This window comes from Suillus subaureus (genome assembly GCF_016647635.1).
Source record: "Suillus subaureus strain MN1 chromosome Unknown BJ212scaffold_20, whole genome shotgun sequence".
NCBI lineage: Eukaryota > Fungi > Basidiomycota > Agaricomycetes > Boletales > Suillaceae > Suillus > Suillus subaureus.
This window is the reverse complement of record NW_024538576.1, coordinates 440,087-465,280: the sequence shown is the minus strand read 5'-3', so window position 1 is coordinate 465,280 and position 25,194 is coordinate 440,087. Positions and strand designations below refer to the sequence as shown.

The following is a 25,194-nucleotide window of genomic DNA, read 5'->3' as shown; positions in this document are numbered from 1 at the left end:
ATAACAGTCAAAGAATGTTCGGCGCATGCTGACGCCTGTGGAAACGGCGGTTCCAGGTTTGGGCGGCACCGGTTGATGCGAAGACGAGAGCGGGTCTGGAGACGGAAGTCATAGGATTGACGCCTTTAAATGGTTGTGAGACTGTTAGGTTGGTGCTGTGTCGAAATGGCAATACGAACATGAGTTGGTCGCATCCGTAGCATTGGGCGACGCCATATGTGATAATCACTGATCGAAAATAATATTTATGTCATCTATCACGAGTATCGAACCCGAATTTCCCATTGGTAATAGTCAAGATGGCCTGCAACAGTAAGTCAGGTCAAGACTGGAAATTTTCCGGGATAATGACATGACATACGTTGGAGAACTAGAGCCTGTACCCATCACAAAGCTCGCCTGGTCGAGGCCAGTAACGCAAGCTGATGCGTTAGCTGGCAGACCGTTCGTCAAATACGTACCAGCAAACTCCAGTGGTAGCCTCAATGTACTAAAGTGCGAATCCCACGATCTAAACACAAAAGGCGTAATATGCCTCGTTCTGTGTCTAGATATGTTTCTTCGCTTATAAGTTAAGTACAACAGTTGAAGAGGCACAGTCGTGGTCATCCCTGAGCCTGCTTGCCAGGCGTGAGCCGGCGCTTATTGGGGATTGCATTGCATGTATCTGAAAATTCGGCTTGAGGGACATATGGGACCATAGTTGACTAGCACCATGGCTAGTCTTATTGGTATGGAAGTTACCTCGCGTTGTGTCGTTCAGGAGATCATATGAAACCATCCAACCTTATAGGTCAGTGACGCTACTAGGACTGAACTGGCAGAACGCAATGATCTGTGAAGAAACGTACATTCCATTATTTCTCTTTGATTCAGCGCTCGCCAGGATACTCCTGTTATCGATGACTGATGGCGACAATGGCACAATCAAAGTCAATGTTTAACATCCATGATGAGAGATTTTCTCCATTCCCGTAAATTAGTTCCTATATTGACGGCCAATCATTCATATGAAGTGACCCTGCAAGCAGCCACGAACCACCTAGGATACAGATGGTCAACATCTTTAAGGTTACAGCGAGCGTTGGCTCGATGGGACACTTACCAGACGAAGCTGAAAGGTAAGGCGCGACTTGCGGCAGAGGGCCGGTCCCCCCATTTCCAGCGATGGTGTTTTGCCAATCCAACCTTGACAGCACTCCTGCACTTTATCCCCCGCCACCGATGCCAATTACAGGGAAAATGTCCTGCAAATTTTCAAAGCTGAATCAAGTATCCGATGCATTGCTGACCTCCAAGCCAGTCGGACCGTGCGTTTGGGATTACATGAGACTCCCTGAACTACAATGTACTCTGTTTCTGGTGTGTTCAAGACCTGAATCTGTAATGTAAAGGTTCGCACGAGCGACTTGGACGTCTCTAGACAATTCATAATGATTATCGGAGCATATGTATCGCTGGGTTCTACAAGATAATGTAGAGAGCAAGCTGAAGAGAGATGAATGTGTCAGGATAGATCATGGGCGTGCACGGTATGACACTGTATTACCCGGTACCATCATCGAGGAAGGTTAAAGTTGCTCGGAAGAAAAATGTGTTAGATCTACCGTGACTGGCTGTGTTGGACCATATGCTAACCCAAACTCAAAGTACTCGAGGCGATGATCTCCACATGTACAGCGCACATGTTGCGCACTTCAAGTTCTGAGTCCTTCAGCCAGATCTTCTAGAGACTTTTTACGGTCGGAGTCTGAATCGCGCATCATCCACTCTCTTAATAATTTTTCTTATAAATGATCTTCGTCTATTGATCAACCTGCCGGCTCTACATCGAATCCGGTGGATACGAAACGTTATCGAATCTATCCAGCTCAACCCGCACTGCATTACTCTGACAATTCAAGCCTTGATCGCCATGGCGGCCATAATCCCTGTGCTCTAGCAAGGAACGGGTCAATGACAGCCTTGTAATGACACAGCCCGATGATCAATCACCCACCCATGTGAGGCTAGCCTGTAACGCGTTGATCAGTGATGCCAACTCGGAATATCTATGTATAGGAACTATATCACGTCTAGAACTTTATTTTGGAGTTTGACTTGCATGCTTGCATACATAGCACTTGATTGCGGGAAGGACCGTTAAACACGGCTGGTGTATAATATATAACAGACCGCCCTACATTCTCGACGTCCTTCCTCAGTTGAATATTGCCTTATCATGATATATGCCACCGACCCGGAGGTGCAGCAAATGTGAGTGATAACGCATAGATCGACCACGTATCCTAAATATGTATAGATTGTTCTGCATGTACGCCATTCTGGCGGGAAACAGTACTAGAGCTTAGTTTTATCCTTGGTCTCAGGACGTTAACACATTATTTTGAATCTAGGTATACTGATATACGACCATATGATGACCCTACCAGAAGAAATCGCTTTTATTTGGCGTCGTCCGAAAGCACTGTTTGCAATATTATTTCTGCTCAATCGCTATATCGCTCTCCTCGGCAATATCTGTGGCTTGGTTATGGATTTTGTGCCTGTTTCAGATGAGGTTCTACAATTTCGTTATGCATGTACTCAACGTTTGGCATGCTTACAACTTGTTGCTGTAGAGGTTTGCTTCACTCTGATTCTCGAGTATCAGTATGGTTTGCTCAACAAAGACTTAGCTGTTCGAAATATGCGCTATATAGACAACTGGCCATTTTCCTCCAAACAGCGATTGTTTGCAGTAAGTAGAAATTAACTTCAGTGCGAGAAAGTCACATACTGAAAACTTTAGTCATAATGACCATTCGCACTTATGCACTCTACAATTGCAGCAACCGCCTGCTTATTTGGATGGCAATCGTCATGATTGCTCTTGCAGGATTGGCTTGTGTGCGTTTTTTCAATTTTAGACCCTGGAGTCTACTGATCGTTTCTAGGCGGGCACTTTTGGTCAATTTTCAGGCGATGTGGAAATCGTGCCAGAAGTTGGCTGCAATGAAACATTTTCAAAAGTGGTGTATGTCGTGCTCATCCCCGTTTTATGCGCCTGCTCAAAGGTCGTTGCAGAGCTGCCCGTCAGTGAATTCTAAGCCACATTTGCATGTAACTTCATGTTGTGACCTTATCCAATTGCAGGAATCGGGCTGGCATATGTGGCGTTATTTGTCTTCGATTTATTCATCTTCGTCCTGACAGTGTACAGGATTTGCATAACCAACAGTTTTCTGCGGTTATCTCTGATCACTAGGAAAAACATCATTGATATCATATTTCGCGATGGTAAATCTTTCGCTGTATCTGTATTACGAACACTGAATCAACCGATTGCAGGTGTCATGTTCTTCGGGTGAGGTTGCTAGCGATGTCATATCGTGGTTCGAGTGATTCTGACCTGCATTTCTCCAGAGTGATGACACTGTCTAATATGCTGAACATTCTGACGTACTATGTGAGTCACCGCATGAATACTGATGGTGTCACGAAATGCTCACAGCTTAAATCAGATTGGTTCGGTGAGCATACAAACTCCGCACCTTATATTTGGTTTGACTGTTTCCTGATGATTGGCAAGGTTGGCCTCAGAGGCAGTTTTTCCACGTTTACTAGTTGGTGAGTGGTTAATGCGATGGACACGGACCGATCGGCTAAAGGTGACCTTCAGCATGTCCGTTACTCTCATCTCTCGGCTGATGCTTAACCTGCACCAGACCGTCGACACTGGCACTTTCTCCACTCCGACCCAGGACGATAGCCCTAGCCTTCCTATCCTCACCACTAGGGTCAGCGTAGAGTCTATGATTTCCTCTCACTATTAGCAGGCTGGTATTGGATTTTGTTTCTGGATGCAAAATCGCAGGGATTCTTGCTGGGAGCGGAAAGCTGTTCTTTTAACCCTTTCCTTGAATGCAGTACTGCTCCGCGCCGGCGGTCATGGGTGCTTAATGTAGAAATCTCATTTATTGACATCCTTTGGATGAGCCCTATGTAGATATGTTAATTATCGCCTAATCATCCTGTGTGCTCGTCCCTAATACGATATATCTCTGTATAATCAATGTATAATCCTCGGCCTCTTGTCTCGCAAGTACTGTCGACGGAAGGTCAACGTTCTACTAGTATCATGCGGCGTTCGCTCTCAAAACTCGATGACTTCAAACTGATCTATTTTATCCTGGATAAACAATCAGTATGTCGCACTTCATCAGAAGATGAGATGATCCTACAGTGTCAAAACGGCTCTTCAACAAATAGAGTTTGTCGCTATCGAGCCACATCTCAATGAGCTCGCCATGGCTGATCGTTTTGTCAGATACGACCTCGACATAGGGCATGGATGTCGTGATGCATTCCTTCGTCTCGACGTGTTCTACTGTAGATGGCTCATTCACCATTCTTCCTAGGCCTTGCTGGTGGTGACGCTTAACAGCTGATGGACTGAAGTCCATGAGATGTAATCTGTACTCTGTCGAATGACCCGAGTCATCCATTTTTGCGCCGGCTATAGCGAGTGCATACAAAGCTCGATTCCCGCTAACGGCAAGTTTGCACAAAAATCGGTGTGGGAAAGCACGAGCATTTGAAGGACCCCAGGATTCCCATGGTATTGTGGCTGTTCCTTTCGAATCAACGAAGTTAGGCTCGAAGAAAATCCTAGTGGAAATGACGAAGTAGAGATCTGGATGCCGCGTGACAAAGGAGAGTAGTCGATGTTTAGGATTCGAGATCCACGTTACTTGTGGGGCTTGTGTCTGGGAGTGTGAGCTACGTGCAATATCATCCGTCGGAGTAAAGCATTGTAGGTTCATAAATGATACGGGCAACGAGAAGCAAGCCAGCAATAGCGGTGCCTGAGACATGTCCTCAATTGAGTAGAGCTTTAAATTGTCGTTGACAATCAAAAATCTATTATTTCCGAGGAAGCAAATGTCGATCTCGTCAAAATCTGGATCTATTATTGGGCCGCTGAGGATGCTCTAAACCGAGTATCAACTGTCAAGTATTTCAACTAATTCTGATCAAGGCTCACATTGGACGTTGTTGAGTGTTGCCAGTCCCAAATCTGCAACCACCATCTGGACGTAAATGCAGGGGTGCGCGACTGATCGTCAAACAGTCGTAAAGCGATATATCTCCCAAAACCCTCGATTTTCGTACTCTTTGTAATAAAGTTCTCGCGTGTTGGCAAATCAGAGAGAAACAGAGTCCGTCCAGCAGCTTGAGGGTGGGTACCATCTCCATCCAGGGCTATAAGGTCAATATAATACTCCTCATCATATACCATGTTGCCATTTCTAATGACTGTGACATAGGCGATGGCGAGCAGGTTTTGCACCGGGTCGATGAAAACATTCAAAACATCGAAGTCGCTTTGTTTCTGTTTGGGAACTGAGCAAAGCGAATCTGGAGAGAAATCACGCTCAATGGTTTGTTGTAAGGCCTTGGGTAGCATTGGAAAGATCTTGCACAAGTACATAGTTGGCTTCCAGAAACAGGCATATCCATTGGCGATGGTCACTTCTGATCCTGTACAGAATTGTGCCGGGATAGAGATTGCTTCGAAAGAGTGAATGTCAAACTTGAACCATGCGTGGGCTTTGTCCCTTAGGAATTGTAGGCGCTTTGAAAAAGAAACGTAACCACCGAAAACGGGGAGCAGTTGTTGGCCACCCAATTCGGTGATGTACTGCAACTCGGAAGATGATATGTATGCCTGGCGAAGGACCTTACACAGCTGCCAGACGATCATCAGTATCAGAATCCATCTGGGACAAGCAACACCGATTAGTGATTGGATAGTAGCTTACGGATGTGCAACGTAGAATATCTTGCCAAGGAAGGAAGCTTAGAATATAAAGTAGAAGTTCTTCAGGAAGAGACAGTAACTCTACTTTGGACTTCATTCCTTCGCAGCCTGGTTCACTGTCGAATACGCTGAAACCTGATGTCAACATCATCAGAAATTGTAAAACGAAAAACTAACCAGAGTTTGTGTCGTCAACAGCGAATACGATCGCGAGTAGTAGCCTGAGAGTACTTGGCTGAAGAACGTGTTCCTAGTGTAGTGTCGAAATCACCGTTCTGCTCATCACTTAAATAGTACTTTCAGATGCGACCAAGAAGCGAATGACAAAGACATCGTGGCGGAAAAGGAAAAGACTGTAGCGGTGCCATGAATCAATCAAAGTAAGGACAAGGTAACTCTGCAGATTTGAGGTTGTGAGGATGTCCCGAACAATGAAGACTTAGTGACTGACAAAAGCAAGCTCAAAGGTGTGACTATTGTTGCCGCAAAAAGTAAGTACCTAATGGTAGTTTGCCACGGATACCAATAACATCTCCTAGTCGTGCTTCATGGTGAAGACCATCATGACGAAGCAGGACCTGGACATATTTTTGTCCTTTGCAGGTTGCTCCGGGGGCGACGCTCGCCCCCTATTGGTGTAGAGTTGAGCGAGGAAGACGATAGACCGTGTGCAATACCTGCAGTGATTTGATAGCTTGCTGTTGGTGAACCCGGCATGATTATGATGATGCAGTCCAATACGGGCTGTCAGTATTCGCCTGAACGCACTCAACAGGGATGCATCGATGAGGTGTAATCAACTTGCGCAGGAGCTAGGAAGGCGTTGGGCTGCCCTTGTTTGGACTCCTTTGAAATTGTTGGAGGTTGTTGAAAATGGAAGACCTCCAGCGAGTCGACACGTGGCACACGCATTGATGCATCACTAGGGGTCCGCGTTGCGAACTTCTGACCTTGCTCCAATATGCAGTCAATTGGCCGGTGCTTTGGATTTCTGTAATTGCTACATTTTTGAGTGTCTAGATTTTAGATCTAGGTGACTTGTTTTCTACGATGTTCATATCAGGTGACTAACAGATTAACTTCCATCCAACATGACCTCAACCATTGTTACAATCAGTTGCATTGCATCAAGCATTATGTACATCCGGTGCAGCTATACTAGCAATAATATGCATGTTATGTTAACCATAGGCCACGCATGGACAAGACCCTATTCCAGATGGGCATCTAAAATACAAATAGACGAGGTATGCACAAAGCAGAACGAACATGCAACAGAGAGTGACTAGATCCAAAGGAGAGTGGACATGAGCGAGAGTGAGTTAAAAAAGATCGTGTACGTGGATAGCCGAATCAATGATGTCGTGATGCGGCACGCAGCGCCGCGAGGCATCAAGCCTTGTTATACGATAACCATGAGGGAGGAGGACGTCAGGCCCACCCTCGCCACTTAATATTCGCGTTTAGTGCGAACGGACGAGTCTCTGCTTGTGCTTCCGCTTGTTCCTGCTGTCTCGCTTGACGACATCCTCGCTGGTGGAACGGCCACTAAGCATGCACTGCCCTGTCGCGGTTGGACTCGGGGTGGATGATACAATAATGGTGGAAGAAGGGCCGCTGGCGAAGGTTGATGTAGTCCCCGCCGAGGAACCCGATGCAGAGCCGGTGGAAGAAGGCGCAGCAGAGCTTGAGCCAGCATTCGCGAAGCTTGCGACAGGAGGGCCGGGGAACGTGTACTGAATGGGCGGGTTGTAGATCTGCGCGGTGATCAATGAAATGTTCGAACAAAATCAAACGAGAGAACGGCTCACGTTTGGTGTTAGGATACCAGCATCAGTGTCAGAGTAACAACCTGGGAATAAGCACTCCTCGCTCGACGTCGGGCCCTGAGTCTGGGAACCACCAATTTGAAGCTGAATGCACGCAGGGTAAAACTCAGCACCTCCTAGTGTCATCGCAAGTTGGAGGGAGATAATCTCCGAGCGAAGCAGGTAATTTCCGGGTGCGAGAGTGTTCGGGATCGTCACGTTCGCGGGAGCTCGAGAATCTGCGGAATACATGAGTGCAAGTTAAGGAAAGTATGAACAGTACTAACTCAAGTTTGCCTGATACCAGGTACTGCCATCCGCCTCGAGACCGAGTTCAGAGATCTTGAACCACTCAGAGTTCGTCGAGTTGTATGTTGAGCAAGAACCGTCGCACTTGGTCATGTAGTGCATCAGTGGGCCTGTGTTATGCGGCCACTGCAAATTGATGGTCACTTGTCAATCCATAACACTGTATGAAGTCACGTACGTTAGATGAGCCGTCTGTTCCGCCGACCCATAAAATCTCGAGCTGGGAGCCAGGGTTCGCATTTCCGACCAGAGAAGCAAACTGAGCGTCTTGCCCACAGTTAAGGAACGAGTTGTTAGTACCCTTGACGGGACTGTTCGTGTCGACAAGACGGATGATAGAAGGGGCGGGAGTTGCCACATTCAAGTTATTGCCCATGTAGACGGTGCCGTCGATCGTCACCTGCTGTACAAAACCATGAGCTGAGACGAGAGTGGGGATGACGAGGGCAGGGAGGATTTGAGCGAGTCTTCGAAGCATCATAGATGAGCGAAGCGTAAAGGAGTGTCAGGAAAAGAGAAGATATGCGAGGAAGGGCGGGAAGAGAAGGAAAAGATAAACGTTTACGATAAACAAACTCGCCCGGCGAGAGTTCAAATAAGGATTTCGGTGAATAGATCAAAACAGGCGATTGCCCTGATTGTTGCGCACAGACAATGGAGTTTTCTGTATCACAGACCACTGGCGAGGGACCATAAGAAGACGCATTGCAACAGTCTTTTTATAACCTTGCATGGACTGAATCAGAACAATGGACAATATGTAAGATGGCTTACATTGTGTGTCCATTTCACTATATGAATCCAATCGATTGATGTTTGCCCCTTTTGCGTGTTCCTCGCTTCCGTCTCATCAATCAAAGCTGAAAAGTACATGCCACATGCTGCAGGTGGAGCATGAACGTTACACAAGTTCCGTCTTTTAAAGTCATCGGATCAAGTCGTATTCCTCAGCGCTTCGCCTGCGTGGTTTAGTCGTGGCGTTGACTTCTCGAAAAGTTAAAACCCTCCTACCATGAGGTATCGCCTGAGCAAGCTTTGATCAGAATAGGAAAAAAACGAGCTGTGAAGCGAATCCACAAGGAGAAAGTTATGTATTCGAGTTCCATCGATGTTCGACTTATCAATAAACCGCTCGTTGAAACTTTAGGTCAAGAACGGTCAATCCTTTCATTCGAGAAGGAGCAGCGAATACGAGTCAAGTAGAAGATCAATCGAAGGAGTCGGGCATCGTGGTGTGTGTGCCGTGCGACAATGCTAACGCATTTCTCACGCTCACTACATAATGGAAACAACTCCTGACAGGCTCTCATCCAGCATTCGGTCCCCCAAACGTTCATCACATGCTGATCCATTCAGAGCAGGCACATGTTGCAGGTGCAAACAGGCTTACAGGGACGTTGCTATTGAGATGGCGATGATGGAACAAACGTAGGCGGGATTCATGTGTTTCACAGCGCAAATAGTTTTTAGATTGAAGAATGACCGACGAATCGTTCAAACCCACGGGCCATTTCCACCAATCATCATGCTATCCCCATACACGTCTGGGCTTACATTCTCCAACAAGCGGACTTCATTTGAAGAAATTAGGAATGCCCACTATTGAGGCATCGATCCATAGTCTTGTAACCCGACGACACTATCATTTGGTTGGGCCGGCAGCACCTGCAGTTTGAAAAGTACAGTTCCTACGCTATGTTTAGTTCGCAACGTTAGATGCTCCTTGAAACATTTTAGCTGTGAGCTGTGCAAGCGCACAGGCCGAAATCACGAACACCATTGCGTGAGTCGAATTTATTCGCCGCGACATCATGTATCGTGTGCGGCATGCTCCGCCTCAATTATTGGAACAACCGTCAACGTGTCTTTCATGTAGAAATTACGAGCACGGAGACTTGTCGCTTTGAAGAAGGCCGTCAAGGAGCGGAGAACACCTTGATTCGATGACCCCGACGCTTCTCGACCTATGGCTGGTGAGTGATCGACCACGTTGATGTTTGATGCTGATATGATTTCATATCCTGAAAGGTCTAAATCGAGCTGGAGAAGCTGATGGTTCGTGTCCCGGGTCTTGTCGAGCTCCAAGGTCCAACTCGATGGTCAAACGAGACTAACACGTAAAACGGTATGAATGACTGCGTGCCTTGTCAAGTGAGCGAGCTTATGACGGTGAAAAAGTGGACAGTTGATCATTAATGCGTCTTTTAGCTGACACGCATTTGATTTATGGCCGGCCCCTGCGGCTTGTTTACACGACCAAAAAGTACGCAAACACGTTCTTCAATTGACATGGCATACGTTGTTTCAGCTCCATATCGCCTCTGTCCATTTCTCAAACAGTAGCATCCTATGTCTTGTCTTAACAATAACACCAATGCAAGAGCGGAAACATGACTCACCAGCGTGTTGCTATGTGCAAATTAGTCTGCCCTCTCGATGGGAAGATCATAGCAGACTTTATAACCACGTGTCGTCTGATATTACGAGGCGCAAAAGGTGAGTCGTCAGGTGAAAGCTGAATGCAAAGAAAACTCTTCCTCACAGATTCCAAGCAGCCCATGGTCGCACCACAGCAGTCACTGTTCGTGGTGCAACGCTGGAGCAATTTCGAGCATGCACTGACAGACACAGATGCTGTCAACGCTATGATAATGGCGAGGAAGAAGAAACGCATTGTTTATGCGAGGTGCTCGATGTGAGATGGGGGAGACGGTAGTAAGATGGCTTTATTTTATACTATCGCGCCTACCGTTGGTATGGTGTGGTATTTGATTATACTTTGACTTCCCGATGCTATCCCCTACGGTCCATCCATGACTACCCACCGTTTCGTGAAATACAAACGATAGTCACGGACAGTCACATTGGCCGGATTTGAGCCCAGCTCATACATTGCACACAGACTGCAGCCTGGCAGGGCTGTCTCATCAAATTCAATGTCTGACGCAGGTGACATCAATTCCTATCATGCAGAAAACATGATCTCCACCATTTCTCGACAGGTTTGCTTTGTTTCACTTGGCATGTAATGGTAGAATGTGTAGAATGTGTTCAGTAAAGTAGCTAAACAATTGGTGCAAAATCGAGTATTGTAGACGAAAACCACGAAATGGTGAGAATATCGGTGGTTTTCGAACACCCCGATCATATACCACCACAGCGCTGGCGGCAACTGCGAAACTGCAAGCAAATAGCCCCATTCAATTTACAGTTTATTTCGTCCATCGATGTACGAATTCCCACGAAGCTATCAAACAGACAACGTCCAACTGGACGAAGTAAACTGCAAATTGAGTGAGGATGTCAGATCGAGATATCACCAACTGATACGACGAACCCAATAGCTGCAAAACAAATCGGAATTGATCATCGGCTACAAACTGGGATCATCTGAGACTATGGTCATATTCAAGGGATGGGTGTGAACGAGTGGGATGTTGGGAGTGCTCCGAGTGCATAATGATCTAGTGTTCGTGCTAGATATACCACCATTCAGCACCTGTATCGCCAAAATCGGCATGGTGAGATGAATATTTGTTCCCTCAAGGCCCTTGATTGATTAAAGTAAGTATTGTAGTGTGAAATCAAGCAAAAGTGGAAGTCCTCGATTAAATTAAAGTAGATTTTGATCTGCAAACCAATACTTATCATGCACGTGAAGTGTTCGAGCATCAGGAAAGTTTGAACAGTGTTTCGTGATATCGGCAACTTGTTTACAACGCTACTTTCGAGGTGTCCTTGCCGCACTTGCACGGGTCTAAAAGACCATAAGAAACCGCAGGAAGGTGGTGCCAAGGGTGGACTCACGACTCAGAAACTCCCTCCGGGCCACGATGAATGGTAGAATATAACTTAAGACATACATCAAAGAACCGACAACACTGAAACTATCCAGGATATCGGGAAGTCGATCAAACATCCACTGTACGTCATAGACAGGAATCGGTTTGGCAGAATGGCATACTTGGCGGATGATACTGCATGACAAGAGTTTAGGCAGGACCTATCGTCTCCGGTCATTTCAGTGGTAAGTTGAGTTAGTGACTTCTGGACCGAAGCACGCACCTGCTTGTAGAGCTCGAAAAACAGAAGTGTGCACTAGCTCCTGCTGTCGATATGCTTGTGTGACGCTCCCTCCCTTTGTTTCGTTATTCAGTACTTCAAGCTTGTGCGCTTCTGTTAGCCATGGGGGCGGGTTTCAGGCATGTTGGTAATTTGGATCAGTCTGCAGGATGTCGTTCTATCCACTGTCGAATAACAGAAGTACGTCACGGGAATTTACCTGGGCCTGATTCTAGAACCAATCACCTCCGATCAGCATGAGTCAGTGACTCCTGCTCCGAAATACGCAAGTGACGCACCTGCTTCACTCACTTGGTTTTGCTCCATTTACTTTAAAGCTGGAACAACAGAAGTGCGTACCCGGGGCCTGCTGTCGGGGTGCTTGCGTAATACTGCCTCTGCCTTTGCTATTCAGCACTTTGAACTCGAGCGCTTCCCTTAACCACGGGGGGTGTTCTCAGGCACGTCGGCGACTTGGTTAGTTTCAGTATACTCAGACTCTGCACGACAAGGGTTTAGGCAGAACCTATCTCCTCTGGTAATATTAGCACTATTCACAATGATGAAAGAGGTCACGTCCAATGAATATGACGAGCAGATATTAACAGGGTGAATTCGACTGGATGCATACATTCAGTAATGTCGTCGACTTCCATGCAGTTGATACACTTAGAGTGATTATAGACGGTCGGAAAGTTCGTGTCAGTGACAGTGGCGGGGAGGGATGAGATTGGAGACGGTGGTGCCATTACCGCAAGATCCCCGACAACTTGAATAATACTCCTCAAGAAAAGATGGCGCAGCTCCAATCCGTCGTTCCCTGTCACTCCATATTGTCATCTTTGATAGGTTGATTTGTTTTCACTGGGGTGCTTCGAACTAGGCCCGCAAATATTGGCATCGCTGGCCCCGTTTTCACTGGCAAGGACCGGTCTGATATCCTGACCCTAATCATTCCTCCGTTTTAGCATCCAACAGATCCCCATATACAAGCGATTGCTGCTCACACTTTCGGAGCTCTCAACATTTCCACAGAAGGACTCAGAGATCTGTACTCTGTGGTGGGAAGTTCTGCGCGGTCCTGGCACATTGGTTGGAATCCTGGAAATCCTGGCTAGGTAGCCCTGGCAGACTGTCCCGATGCATATTGTAGTCGGTCCAAGATAGATATGGTTGCTGCATCTCACATTAAAGGTTTGGCTTGGGACTTTTCGTGCCTATTCATGCCTTCGTGCAACGAACCAGTTCATATCGACCGTTCAGCAAGAGGCCTGTCTCGGAGCGTTAACAACTGGAGAAAGCCATCACCTATTTCATCCATGAATTCCACCCAGAGGGCTACATCCATAGAGATATTCGTGGTGTTAACTTTTCTGCGAGACAGTAAAAAACAAGACGCGGCGACTGCTGGCTGGCCCCACGCCGCCCGATTTTAGACTGGGCTGGTATTAGGACCGGTTATCTCAGAAAGTTTGTATGTCATTTGGCAGGATTTCCCTCATCCTCGTGATGCGCATAACGGAATTGAGGTTACGGTTGAGTATGACTTTAAGATGCTCGGTTATGCTCACTCGTCATCCAGAAAATTACGAGTAGACGCCTCCGCTTACATAAGTCATGAGGACCTGCCTATTAAGTGCTGTATCCAGCACAGCCATGTAAGCTCCTGTTTTTGACGACTGCGAACGTGTTTTCGCACTCCTGATATCGAGCGCTTTAGATCCTGATCCTTATCTTTGTTTTGTTATTCCCGATCATTTAGGGGTGATCGAGTGCATGCGGAGACAACGAGGCGCAAAATGCTGAGCATTCCTTCTCGTTACTCTTTCTCCTACCGTGACAGCTCCGCCGATCCCTTTCAGTTGCATATACGAAGGGGGACATAGTCTCCTCTGGCTACTAAACATCCATTGGGAACTCGAATAGCTTCCAGCACTTGAAATAAACATGCCAAGACAGTCGATCAAGAAGGTCGATGCTGCCTCGAAGGAACCGTGAGTCTATCTGAGACAAGGGAGGATAGACTGTGTAACTGACAGGTGTTAGACCCATTTGTATCATATGCAGAGATCCTATAGATGGAGCTGCAATCCCAGTTCCTTGCGGACATGTCTTCGACCTTGCTTGCATCACCCACCTCTTCCAGTCGTCAGTTCGTGACGACTCCCTGTACCCACCACGATGTTGTCACAGAAACATACCCTTCACAAAAGTACGACGCTACGTCAGTCAAGCTTTAATTGCAGACTTCCGGCTCAAAGGCCGAGAAAAGAAAACGATGCATCGGGTGTATTGCTCGTCGCCATCCTGCAATCGCTTTCTTGGTGCACTCCACCAAAAGTCGTCACGAAAAGTGTACGATTGCCCAGCTCCAAGTTGTTCCACCCGTACGTGTGGAAAATGCCGTACCAAGTATGAAGGGGTTGGGAATCACAACTGTGTTATTGACGCAGCAACGCAACAAGTTCTGGACATTGCTCAAGCATCAGGCTGGGCGAGATGCCCAGGGTGCTCTCATTTGATAGAGAAGATCGCTGGCTGTAATCATATGGTTTGTCGTTGTGGAACAACATTCGATTATGCCTGCAAGTAATAGTACCAGTGACCGAATTCACTGTCTCACTTGGATTTACACATCTATGCGCTTCCCAACATCCCTCCGAGGTTCGAATTCGAAGGATGAGGGATTTCCAATTACGTATTATGCAATAGAGTAGCCTGTATAGTAGAGCTCTGGTTTTTTCTCAAGCAAACACATGCAATCCAATATGCAATTTCTACGCTTATTATTACAATGGAGGACTTCATCGACATCACGGACTCGCTTGCTAGCACGATCTCTCCGAGTATCGGTTGAAATCCCCGCACAGTGAGATCTCAAACTTATTGACTCGTGGGAAGTAGAGAACAACGTAAGTATGATGTAAAATTCATCAGGCCTTGTGATGCAACGAGGGCGTCTACATACATGCATGAAACGAGGGGCAATCGCTGCAAAACACAGCATTCGACGAGATAGCAAGAAAAGAACCATGAACGAAAGTTAAGTTACCAGCCATACCTTCACGACTCCGCCACCGGTCTAAGTATCCCTCTCAGCAGTCAGACTTTGACTGCGTTTGCGGCGGAGCATAGGTATGCTGAGCCTCCGGGGAAGTTTCGGTGTACTTGGCTGACGTTTTGGTTTTGGGCTTGTGGGATCTGCAGGCGTGCTGGGTGCGCGTATCAAAGGAGGAGTATTTGACAAAATCGATCGACTTCGTTGACGCGAGGTCGTCGTGGACAGACTAGACCTGCTCCCACTGAAGATCGGGGAGCTCAGGAGACTGGACTTGCGAGGAACGCTGGAGGATCCATCATCCCGTACAATTTTAGGAGCAGTAGGCAAGGGCGGAGGCTCTTCAGTGCGAGTAGATCGACCCTTCAAGTGAGGTGCACTGGGATGGTGCCTGATGCCGTGTTCGCGATCATCACCAGGATGGTGTTTCTGCATCATCGGTGAACTTGGCTGATGCCTCAGCTTCTTCTCCTGGTCTGCAGATCGGACGTATGCAGTATCAAACGTTGCTGACTGCGGGCTCGCGCTTGCGTCACTGCTCCTTTGTGCTGCACCATCTACTATGCTCTGTCTCCGCGCAAAAGGAGAGAAGTTGAGCTTGCGAGTGAGACTCGCCACACTCGGCCTCCTCGATCGCGGGGCACTCGAACTTCCATCGCTTTGGAAGTTGGACTGTATACTCGGTGTCGTACGATGCGCCGGAAAATTATACTGTGTCGGAATGCGCGGGCTCGGCAACGGCAACGGTGGTGAAAGCTCTGGAGTTGTTAGCGTACCCCTGCGAAGGCGAAGTGGGCTGCGAGGTATCGATGCGTCACCAGCTCGCTCTTCTGCTACAGGGGAAGCGGGTGGCGCCTTTTTCCACCAGACGCGCGAGTGCTGTGGAGATCCGTATTGACCGCTTTGGTCATCGTGTTCATCGGCTTTGCGAGCGCCTTCTTCGCGCCGCTTTTGCTTCTCGACTACGGTACGTACGCCAAGGCCTCTTGCCTTGAGCCATCGTCTACCAAGGCTGTAGGATTTGGACTTGCCAGATGGGATCTCATCCGGACGTGGAAGGAACACACGAGATCCAAACGTCGGCGTTCCACAGCGCGATGAAGAGCGCTCGAGGATAGGAGAAGGCAAAAGTGGTAAGATGGCTGTCGAGATAGGCCTCGACCCGAGCGACGACGGCAGCTTGTTTGCATACATCTCCTGGGCAGTCCGCGGGCCCTCATGTTCATCGTCCTCTGAGGGCTCAGCACATTCAAATGACAAATCCATTGCAGGATCCGAGATCGGCCGTCGAGGGAGGATGCTGAATGCATCCTCTGGTATGTCTACAGGCTCGCAAACAAGATGCCCGAAATGGGAACCTTTTGAGTACGTCACGCGTGCAATGCGCCAGCCAGACGACAGAGCTAGTGCACAAAGCTCCCGTAGCGTGCGCTCCTTGCCATTGAAAGTTATATGCATCTACGCAGCCCAGTCAGTAAACCCTTGCACAGACAATAATCTATCATCGCGCGTACCACGATGTCCATGGAAAACGGGGTTGCGCTTCCTTTGCCCAAGTTTGGAAGTAGGGGCGCAGGCGCTAGAGTGCCATGTGCGCCCTCGAGGTGCGCTAGAACGGAGTCGAGTGTCCACTTTTCGCCTTCGGATTTCTGATGCTCGTGCTTTGCGCTACGGACGCCCTCATCAACGCATGCTAATGGGAGGACGTGATCCGCAATGATAAGCCTCGTCTCTGGGCCGCTTGCAAGCCGCAAGTTGAGCAGCACATGACGTGCACGGGCGTCAGGCCAGTCATGTAGGACAACGCGGAGTATGTAAACTGCGGGATGCCGATTGAGATCTGATGAGGGAAGCGGAGGTTGTGGGAGGAAGAAATCGTGATCTGTCGAATGTATCGTGAGAAAGGCATGTCAAGCATCTGGGCGGAGTGCTCACCACAAAACGTCACCTGTCCACTCTCCAGCATCTCTGGACACTGCGCACGCCATGCGTCAAGTCCGAGTCCGACGACAACTGGACGGTCCTGGACAATGAAGCGGAACTGCATGTCCTGGTCCTCACAAGAAGGGACAGTTGACTGTCGCGCACTGAGCTCGCCTTGAGAAGACTGAAGCCTTAGATCGGCATGAGAACGTGCAGATTTGAGATTGGTGTACTTGAGATCGGTGCGAGAGGTATGTGACTTAAGGTCGCCTCGTGAGGCAAAGGACTTGAGGCCCCTCCGAGATTTACGCGGAGTCAATTCGTTGCAAGATCGTTGAGGGACGGAGCTATTGTTTTCCACAGTGTCTTCAGCTTCGTCGCTGCTCACGCTTCCCCGACGTCCAGGATTGCCTCCGAACGCCCGTGCAAGAATCATCGTTGTGCTTCCGATTCCTCCTCCAACGTCTACTATCGTCGAACCTCGTGGGAGGGAAAGCCAGTCGAAACCTGGAGTTACAAGTGTCAGAGTTATGCAACAACACAGACATACAGGCAAACGGAACAGCAACATACCAGTTAGAATGGCTCCAGGCGCCTCCCACCCACTCGTACCAATCATCGCCTGCGAGAACCGCTCAAGGCGGAAAGACTTGCCCGGATCACCACCGCTCCGTGCGGACATCGTGCTCAAATTCCTCACATGTCCAGTGTAAGTTTGTGCACCCTCATCTTCAGCTGGTACGATATTCCCAACAGCACCTGCTGGTAAACAACCTGCACCAGCGCCGTTCCCACTAAGTGCGTCCAATCCCCCGTTCTCTAACCACTCGAAAAACGGCACAGGTGTGTTGAACGCAAGATTGAATGCTGGAAGGGGCTCAGGATCAAGTTCCGACCCAGCTCTCCTTCTATCCGATTCAGCACCCAAGCCTACGTTACTACCAGGTGGCATCCCTTCGGGCACAACAGCCGAATTCGTAGATGCAAGCGTAAGCGTCGACACATCAGACGCACACTTGACAAGGAGCGCAGAAGTGGTGTTTGGAACATCGCTTTTGCTGTAGATGGTGTTGTGGAGGGGTGAAGGGTGCGGGGCTGGCGGGGGGAGTTTGAGAGCTGTTTTTATAGATGAGGCTTCTGTGTGGGGCGTTGTGTCGCGTTTGGGAGACAGAAGACCGGAGCCGATGTTCAAAGGTGGTCCAGCGATGGGCGCAGGCATGGTTGCATCCCATAAATGAGGAGACATGGTTGATTCTGCCACTGGACTGAGCGCATGTGTGGCTGTCGCAGCTTCTTGGAGATGGCGATGTGTCTGCGTAGACGAAGTAGTAGTTGAATGTCCTGAATGTACGCTAGTGAATGTTTGGGCGCGTAAAGGCTGGGGCTGCGCTAGAGGGTTGCACATGTGCGCATTATCAGCCGGAAAGCCAGATATATGCGCATCGTCCATTGTATTTTGGGCACTGAGAGTGGATATATGCGCTTCATTTCCATCTGCAGGCCTGGTGGGAGCACTCCCTGGAGGAGCTAAAGGAAGTTGAACACCTGTAAACGCCTCCGTGAGGTACGCAGCTGACTTGAACAGCTCATCAGTGCTGGGGATATTCACTTTAGAAATCTATACGTCCAGATGAGTAAAAGAAAACGCACCACATGCCGACGAAAGCAGCGATGCCAGAGGTGTCTTCATATTTTTTCTCAGGACTATTGATGGATAGAAATTTGTGCCATGGACGAGAGAATAGAATATAAGTCGATCACGTACTTTGCAAAGACATCTGCCACGCTCTTGCCGCTGTCGAGCAGGCTTGCGACACGCGTTAGTGCAAAGGTGTCTGGAGCTGTTTCACGTAGAATGTGATGTGTTGAAAGCAAGCGCAGAGGGTGGGCTAATGCCGAGGAGTTGTTAGCCGATTCGCTTCACCGGCGAAGAAAATGCAAGGACGGCGTTAATTTAAAGTAATAACGAGTTCAGAAGCTCGGAATGTCCGAATAGCCAGACGAGACTTAAAATCGAATGACTGGAGAACGGACGCACCTAAACGAACAGAATCCACACAACAAAGGCCGCCCGTACGTTCCGTGATAATGCGCGAGATGTCTTTGACATGTACGCCCTCTAGCTGGAGTGCCTTTTCCTCCGCCTTTGTTGGGGCGTCTGGACAATTTTATCACGTGACAGGCATGACAGGAGCGAGAAAGGAAGGGAAGGGGGATATGAAATCACAGGGGCAGACGATACGAAGGCGCATGAAAAATTGAAATCGAATCAGACGGCGATCAGTACACCCCGCGACCAAGGGAGGAAAGTGAGGCACGTACCCCGAGTAAAGCTTGGGCGTGACGCAAGGCCCTTGACGGAGTTATGATTTGGGACGTTTGATCCGTTACCCAAGGCAATTTGGTCAGCCATAACGGGCTCACTCTGGGACTGAAGCTCCGCGATAATACGGAGTTCGTAAAGAAGCCGCTGACGTTCGTCCTCTGCATCACGCAGAATCTCAACGACGTGTAAATGTTCGATAAGACGCAAGCATGCTGGAAGGGTGTACTGAAGGTGGCAATCAGAAATTACGTGGTATATAACGACACGAGAAATGACAAAAGTGGTCGAATTGAAAGGAGAGCGAAAAAAACTTACCACCATGCTCGCATCGGACATGAACAGAAATGGCTTCTGTACGATGCTCGTAATTTGGCCAGCAGCAGCAATAATCCTTGTAGCTGCAGCGCTTGCGGCTGGGCAGGCAGCGAGTTTCTCCGCCGGTGATGACGATACATATGGAAGAAATGGCGAAGGATAGTCGTGCTGAAGGTTGGACAACGGTGAGAGTGGGGTTCCATAGGAAGAGGCCTGCGTGCTAAAGGTAGAAGACATGGGCGTAGCGGGCACCGACACTGGTTCTGGAGAATCTGGAAACGCCGGTGATGAACATTGGGATGAATGAGGAGTAGAGGAATCTGAAAAAATGCGATGTATATCGTCGAGGGCATCGCCCATGAGCGCGTGCAGCGCCCGCAGGGTTGCAAAAGTCGGGTTTGGTGTCATCGGCGGATCAAATCAGGGCCAGCGGTTGTGCTAGCACAGACACAAGGAGAACTCTTGGTACTGGAGAGTGCAAAGTAGAGAACCTAAAGGAAAAGAAAAATACATCCACACGATACTTCGCCGCACGTCAAACAGAACCCGTCCCGTTCACGTTGTCTGAATAACTAAAACTGATATGCCCTGTATGACAAAATCATGCTACAAATTGAGGACATATTAAATATTCAGGACAGATTAGAGGAAGAACATCAGATGCGAACCCCACAGCTAGCATGCGTTCTATTCGACAATCATCAGACAGAAGCGAAGCTGCAGAGGATAAGCCAGCCATATAGAAATCCTAACTGCAAATAGAGCAGACATCATCCGTATAAGGTGATTCAAAGACGCGTCGATCCAGTATGGAAGTCAGTCGAGGGAGTATGGAACCATCAAGTCTTTCGGGCGTTGCCGGTGGCGTACCTTCTTTCTTGTACACTAGATTATTATTAGTCGATGAATATCAGCGACATCACCTGGAGAGTCCACTAACATGCAAATACAAGCACCACCCCAACAATATCAAAACGTATACGAGCAAGGTCGCCATCGACTACCTTTCACATCGATAGACCAGGTCCGACTCACCTGTTCGGCTTGTCCATCATGGAGCTGTGCCAAGGAATGCCAAAGACAAGCATGAGTCGCCCACCGCCCCAGAGGTCGAGTTCAATTAGCAAAACACGCCTGAAAACTGCCACATGGCTAAGTGAATGCAGGGTAAATGTTCAAACTCGAATCGACTGAATAGCACAGGCTCAGCGGCATTAAACAATCTTAATCAACCGTGGCAGCAGGTCGTGCTGTCCGGCTTCATAGTAAGCAATTGAATAGAGCACTAGCGTGTACGTGTTTCTGTTCTTCTGCGTTAATGACCGACTCTTCCTAAATTCTCATCGTGCAGACTGAGCGACTCACCAAATTACCAACATTCTTGAAACCCGCCCCCATGGCTGAGGGGAGCCTGGCTTGAGCTCGAAGGGCCGAATAGCAAAAGAGAGGGAGCATAACGCGAGCACCCCGACAACAGGACCCAGGTGCGCACTTTTATCTAAGGCTACAAGGAAAGAAAGTTCAGATCAGGAGTCACCAACCCACCATATTGCGCAATGAACGGAGGGGATAAATTCTGCCTAAATACCTGCTGCCCAATGTCACACGCAAGGCAAGCCCGTTCTGCCGAGCCTACTAAGCGTCAGCTGTCGCAACAGTATAAAAGCAAGTCATCTTCAACCGTCCACCTCATCTCAAACAGACTATTCGAGCACCTCATCACCTCACACAAACAACGCGTTTCTCCTTCGCCGTTATTGTTGCTTTGGCGGCATCTATCATGTCTGACAGTGCATGTCAAGAAGAGCTCCAGACTTGTCGATCAACAGCAGACTGCTGTCCAGGCTTAGGCTTGAACTGTGTAGAACTTGTGAGAAGAAGTAGTTTGCTTTGCATCGAATTTTCACCTGATGACTCACATTTGCACCTTGTAATATTAGGAGGGTGATGAGAATGTCTACGCATAGCGACATACTAGAGACTCAAGTACCCACTTTTGCACCGATAGGTCATGTGCGGCATCTATCATGTCTACCAGTGCATGTCAAAAGACCTCCAGACTTGTCAATCAACAGCAGACTGCTGTCCAGGATTAGGCTTGAACTGTGTAGAACTTGTGAGTAGGAGTAGTTTTCTTTGCATCGAATTTTCACCTGATGACTCACAATTGAGACTCAAGTATCCACTTTTGCACTGACGCTGTTGTTGATTGAACGACATCGGTAAACCTTGACGTCGTAGCCGTCGGATATGTAGGACGCTGCTGAAGTGTTTGCACACAAAGTACTAATTTTTATTTATTGGCGTAGTAAACAGACCATGGGTCAGCCATAAATCAAATATGCGTCGTATGCAGACGGCACAACTGTCTGCTTTTCACCGTTTATTATTCGTGCACTCGACAAGCCATGCAACCGTCCAATCTATTTTGTGTACCAGTCTCGTTTAACCGTCAAGTTTATCCTTCAAGTTTGTCCCTCAACGAGACCAGTGGGTTCTCTTACTTGATATGGAAGACATGAATACATATCAGCGCAAACTTGATGCCAAAGAAAAGTGTGAACCCCATTGTCAAAGAAACTGCCACAGAGGTCGGGCTCAACTAACAAAATTACCAACGCGCTTGAAAGCTGCCACATGGCTAGGTGGATACAGGGTAAACTTGCAAGCTCGAACCGACTGAACAGAGCTTCTGTTCTTCTACATTAATGACGGGATGGAGGTCCTGCCTGGACTCGTGTCGTGCAGACTGATCAACTCACTAACTTACCAACATTTTGGAAAACCGCCGCCATGGCCTCAAGCTCGAGGAAATGTGTGAAGGATGTTCAGGTTAGGAGTTGCCAACTCAACGTACCACGTAATAATGGAAGGGATAAGTTCTGCCTAAATGCCTGCTGGGGCTAGTATCACACGCGAGGTCAGCTCATTTTGCTGGCAAGTCTACAGCACTAAACATCGACTACCGCGCGGACGGTATAACGTCACGACAGATAAAAGCAAGTCATCTTCCTACCGTCCACCCCATCTCAAACAGACTACTCAAGCACCTCAGCAGTTCACACCTCACACAAAAAAAATGCGTTTCTCCTTCTTCGCCATCATTGTTGCTTCGGCGACATCTATCATGTCTGTCAGTGCATGTGTATCACAGAACCAGCTTTGTCAAACAACAGAAGACTGCTGTCCAGGCGACTACTTGGGATGCACAACAATTGTGAGTAGGAGTACTTTGCTTCGTATCGAATCTTCACCTGATCACTCACCTTTTGCGCTTTGTAATATCAGTCGCCGGGTATCAGAGTCTGCCAGTACTACCCGCCGAGTTCTTGACATGGTAGCTGTGGGAACTATAGGAGGACATAATTTTGCTTCTGCTAAATATGTATAGGCTATTAGAGCAGGAGTGAACTCAGCGAATGGAGCAAACGCTATGATATAGAGTAGTACCTTGAACATGAGCGAAGTTCGAACTGTCCCAAAAAATAAGTAAGTGACTAACCATGCTGCACGCTACAACGTCAAGTTGTTTCGCATCGAATGGTCAATAGACCAGGTTCCACTCACCCGTTTTGTTTGTCCTCGGAGCTGCGTTAAGGAATGCCAAGAAAGTCGCCTCCTCAGCAACAATAAACGAGTAGCATGGGCGACTGGTGTGCATTAATTAATCAATGATCAGATGTCATAGGTCTCACCCAAACTCGCGTCGTGCAGACTGATCGACTCACCAAATTACCAACATTTTCGAAAACCGCCTCCATGGCTGAGGAGAGCCCTCAAGCTCGAAGTGCTGAATAGCAAAGGAGAGGCAGCGTGACACAAGCACCCCGACAGCAGGAGCGAGATGCGCACTTTGTTTGTCTAGCTCTACAAGTAGAGATTCAGATCAGGAGTCACCAACTCAGCGCATGGATCTGCCTAAACACCCGCTGCCCAGGATCACACGCAAGGCAAATCAATTCTACCAAGTCTACAACACTAAGCGTCAACAGGCACGACAGAATAAAAGTAAGTCATCTTCCCACCGTGCACTCTCAAAGAGACTTCAAGCACCTCAGCAGTTCATACCACCACAAACAAATAATGTCTTTCTCCTTCCTCACCGTTATTGTTGATTCGGCGGCATCTATAATGTTTGTCAGTGCAGTGTCAAAGCGCGCTCCAGAGTTGCAAAACAATAAATGGCTGCTGTATGGGCTTGGTATGCCTCAGTCTTGTGAGTAGGAATAGTTTACTTTGGCATCGAATTTTCACCTGATGACGCACCTTTTGCACCTTACAATATCAGACACGCGGTAACAAAGTCTGCCATAACTAAACACTGGTGAGTCAGTGTCTACTGTCGCATTGATGGTGCTGTTGTTGATCGAACGATTCGTGGACGGTGTTAGTTGAGAAGTGGGTGGAGTGGATATCAAGCTGAAGCAGATATGTCGAGTGAATGAAGTGTTTGCGTACTTTGTACTCTTGGTGTAAACAGAGCCATGAGTCCGCCATGAATCAAATCCGTGTCAGCTAAAGGATGCACAGTTGATATGGCGGTTGAATTATATCAACCGTCCACATTTCACACGGTCCATTACTCGTTCGACTGACAAGACGAGCAGTCATTCGTATCATTTTCCTTGTCTGTCCTGTTCAATCGTCGAGTGGGAGCTCAATAAGATCTTGGATATAAATCATCAGTTTCTCCGCCTCGAAATAGACCTTTCAGATATGAAATTATACCAGCGCCAGCCATCAACGTGCTAGATCTTGGGCGATATCATCGAATCAAAGGGTCTTCTGCTCCTTCAAGATAGCCCTCTTCAAAGCAGAGGTATTATTGTTCGACCTGCCGGCCCGACTGAATGATGTGACATGAGTTACAAGATCAAGCACGGAGCCTCCTTCGAACGAAGGCGCTTGTTGAAAATGCCACAAACTTAAACCCAGGCGTGTATGAGGAAATGATGGCTAACTTACAAGAAGCGAACTAATTGCTGACTAAGATGCGACGCAGTGCTTGTTGCCAGTGCTGCTGTTCTTCTGAATACTCCGTCTCGTCCGGCCAACTTCTTGATTAGTTATAGGCCAGCTTGGATTTCGATGAAACGCATTCTTGGCGGTTCGGTAGGCACAGGGCGCTTCAAATTTGGACAATGAGCGCTTCAAAGCCTATGGCTTCTGCGACTCAGCTCAAACTTCTCATACCAGGATGCATGCCAGTGCGCTCAGGCTGCAAGCACTCCAGCCCAAGTGCACGCTATAAACCAATAGTGGTTGCTCTCTTCTTCTGTACCTGAAAATTTTATTAATCAAGACTTCAAAGTTTCAAGTCATGTGCGCTCCAGCCTGAACGTGGCCCTCGTGTTCTTTAAGTGGCGCTAGCGTCTATTTGAACGATCACACCCCGTTTCCATCCTCCATGTTCACCATACACTAGTGTTTCAACGCTACTAGTATTCCCTCTCGACTATTTGTATGGGTCAGATACGTGGGCTACGTCTGATTTCTTTCTGGTCACGAAGATTGATCGAAATGTATAGACGCACAGAGAATGATGATACTGTCCAAGCAGTGCATGCCTCACGTCTCATTGTCAGACTTA

General features: G+C 48.0%; 8 protein-coding genes across 8 annotated transcripts; 4 read left to right on the top strand and 4 right to left on the bottom strand.

Moving 5' to 3' along the window:
* Positions 1–72: 72 nt before the first annotated feature.
* BJ212DRAFT_348070 (uncharacterized protein) lies at positions 73–719 on the bottom strand. The gene is made up of 2 exons (XM_041342979.1): positions 180–719; positions 73–123 (listed from the first exon to the last, which is right to left on the bottom strand). The coding sequence occupies exon 1, from the start codon at positions 607–609 to the stop codon at positions 295–297; it is 315 nt and encodes a 104-aa protein (XP_041192036.1). The 5' UTR covers positions 610–719; the 3' UTR covers positions 73–123; positions 180–294.
* Positions 720–2,396: 1,677 nt separating this feature from the next.
* Positions 2,397–2,981, top strand: BJ212DRAFT_1361510 (uncharacterized protein). The gene is made up of 4 exons (XM_041335917.1): positions 2,397–2,623; positions 2,679–2,740; positions 2,792–2,889; positions 2,937–2,981. Exons 1-2 carry the CDS (start codon positions 2,417–2,419, stop codon positions 2,700–2,702), a joined length of 231 nt encoding a protein of 76 aa, XP_041192035.1. The 5' UTR covers positions 2,397–2,416; the 3' UTR covers positions 2,703–2,740; positions 2,792–2,889; positions 2,937–2,981.
* Positions 2,818–3,942, top strand: BJ212DRAFT_1361505 (uncharacterized protein). The gene is made up of 8 exons (XM_041335916.1): positions 2,818–2,889; positions 2,937–3,074; positions 3,136–3,279; positions 3,331–3,346; positions 3,406–3,448; positions 3,504–3,512; positions 3,572–3,609; positions 3,662–3,942. The coding sequence occupies exons 2-8, from the start codon at positions 3,041–3,043 to the stop codon at positions 3,813–3,815; spliced, it is 438 nt and encodes a 145-aa protein (XP_041192034.1). The 5' UTR covers positions 2,818–2,889; positions 2,937–3,040; the 3' UTR covers positions 3,816–3,942.
* Positions 3,943–3,975: 33 nt separating this feature from the next.
* BJ212DRAFT_347695 (uncharacterized protein) lies at positions 3,976–6,130 on the bottom strand. Its single transcript, XM_041342978.1, has 5 exons — positions 5,981–6,130; positions 5,805–5,931; positions 5,027–5,731; positions 4,224–4,973; positions 3,976–4,171 (listed from the first exon to the last, which is right to left on the bottom strand). Exons 2-5 carry the CDS (start codon positions 5,898–5,900, stop codon positions 4,136–4,138), a joined length of 1,587 nt encoding a protein of 528 aa, XP_041192033.1. The 5' UTR covers positions 5,901–5,931; positions 5,981–6,130; the 3' UTR covers positions 3,976–4,135.
* A 1,136-nt stretch (positions 6,131–7,266) lies between these two features.
* BJ212DRAFT_1300489 (glycosyl hydrolase family 61-domain-containing protein) lies at positions 7,267–8,401 on the bottom strand (the record flags this gene model as incomplete). Its single annotated transcript, XM_041332998.1, has 4 exons — positions 7,267–7,560; positions 7,615–7,850; positions 7,899–8,046; positions 8,099–8,401. The coding sequence occupies 4 exons, from the start codon at positions 8,399–8,401 to the stop codon at positions 7,267–7,269; spliced, it is 981 nt and encodes a 326-aa protein (XP_041192032.1).
* Positions 8,402–13,606: 5,205 nt separating this feature from the next.
* BJ212DRAFT_1463069 (uncharacterized protein) lies at positions 13,607–14,764 on the top strand. The gene is made up of 2 exons (XM_041338943.1): positions 13,607–13,976; positions 14,029–14,764. Exons 1-2 carry the CDS (start codon positions 13,930–13,932, stop codon positions 14,573–14,575), a joined length of 594 nt encoding a protein of 197 aa, XP_041192031.1. The 5' UTR covers positions 13,607–13,929; the 3' UTR covers positions 14,576–14,764.
* A 9-nt stretch (positions 14,765–14,773) lies between these two features.
* BJ212DRAFT_1463065 (uncharacterized protein) lies at positions 14,774–20,161 on the bottom strand. The gene is made up of 11 exons (XM_041338942.1): positions 19,605–20,161; positions 19,286–19,514; positions 19,002–19,121; positions 18,729–18,852; positions 18,614–18,667; positions 18,479–18,558; positions 17,788–17,830; positions 17,537–17,631; positions 16,976–17,470; positions 16,555–16,922; positions 14,774–16,498 (listed from the first exon to the last, which is right to left on the bottom strand). Exons 1-11 carry the CDS (start codon positions 20,010–20,012, stop codon positions 15,065–15,067), a joined length of 3,450 nt encoding a protein of 1,149 aa, XP_041192030.1. The 5' UTR covers positions 20,013–20,161; the 3' UTR covers positions 14,774–15,064.
* Positions 20,162–22,602: 2,441 nt separating this feature from the next.
* On the top strand, positions 22,603–23,078 carry BJ212DRAFT_347510 (uncharacterized protein). The gene has a single exon (XM_041342977.1). It carries the CDS (start codon positions 22,684–22,686, stop codon positions 22,993–22,995), a length of 312 nt encoding a protein of 103 aa, XP_041192029.1. The 5' UTR covers positions 22,603–22,683; the 3' UTR covers positions 22,996–23,078.
* The last annotated feature ends 2,116 nt before the right edge of the window (positions 23,079–25,194 follow it).

Excerpts from the sequence above, each read along its gene's own strand:
- BJ212DRAFT_348070 (XM_041342979.1), bottom strand. The coding sequence starts at position 609 with ATGACCACGACTGTGCCTCTTCAACTGTTGTACTTAACTTATAAGCGA.
- BJ212DRAFT_1361510 (XM_041335917.1), top strand. The coding sequence starts at position 2,417 with ATGATGACCCTACCAGAAGAAATCGCTTTTATTTGGCGTCGTCCGAAA. Across the intron at positions 2,624-2,678 it reads TACAACTTGTTGCTGTAGAG|CTGTTCGAAATATGCGCTAT; the intron begins GTTTGCTTCACT and ends ACAAAGACTTAG.
- BJ212DRAFT_1361505 (XM_041335916.1), top strand. The coding sequence starts at position 3,041 with ATGCGCCTGCTCAAAGGTCGTTGCAGAGCTGCCC. Across the intron at positions 3,075-3,135 it reads AGGTCGTTGCAGAGCTGCCC|GAATCGGGCTGGCATATGTG; the intron begins GTCAGTGAATTC and ends ATCCAATTGCAG. Across the intron at positions 3,610-3,661 it reads TTTTCCACGTTTACTAGTTG|CATGTCCGTTACTCTCATCT; the intron begins GTGAGTGGTTAA and ends GGTGACCTTCAG.
- BJ212DRAFT_347695 (XM_041342978.1), bottom strand. The coding sequence starts at position 5,900 with ATGAAGTCCAAAGTAGAGTTACTGTCTCTTCCTGAAGAACTTCTACTT. Across the intron at positions 5,732-5,804 it reads ATATTCTACGTTGCACATCC|CTGTGTAAGGTCCTTCGCCA; the intron begins GTAAGCTACTAT and ends ATCGTCTGGCAG. Across the intron at positions 4,172-4,223 it reads TGAAGAGCCGTTTTGACACT|GATAAAATAGATCAGTTTGA; the intron begins GTAGGATCATCT and ends TTGTTTATCCAG.
- BJ212DRAFT_1463069 (XM_041338943.1), top strand. The coding sequence starts at position 13,930 with ATGCCAAGACAGTCGATCAAGAAGGTCGATGCTGCCTCGAAGGAACC. Across the intron at positions 13,977-14,028 it reads GATGCTGCCTCGAAGGAACC|ACCCATTTGTATCATATGCA; the intron begins GTGAGTCTATCT and ends GACAGGTGTTAG.
- BJ212DRAFT_1463065 (XM_041338942.1), bottom strand. The coding sequence starts at position 20,012 with ATGACACCAAACCCGACTTTTGCAACCCTGCGGGCGCTGCACGCGCTC. Across the intron at positions 18,668-18,728 it reads GTGGCAGATGTCTTTGCAAA|TCCTGAGAAAAAATATGAAG; the intron begins GTACGTGATCGA and ends ATCCATCAATAG. Across the intron at positions 17,632-17,787 it reads CCTGTGCCGTTTTTCGAGTG|CGGTGGTGATCCGGGCAAGT; the intron begins GTTAGAGAACGG and ends GTCCGCACGGAG.
- BJ212DRAFT_347510 (XM_041342977.1), top strand. The coding sequence starts at position 22,684 with ATGCGTTTCTCCTTCTTCGCCATCATTGTTGCTTCGGCGACATCTATC.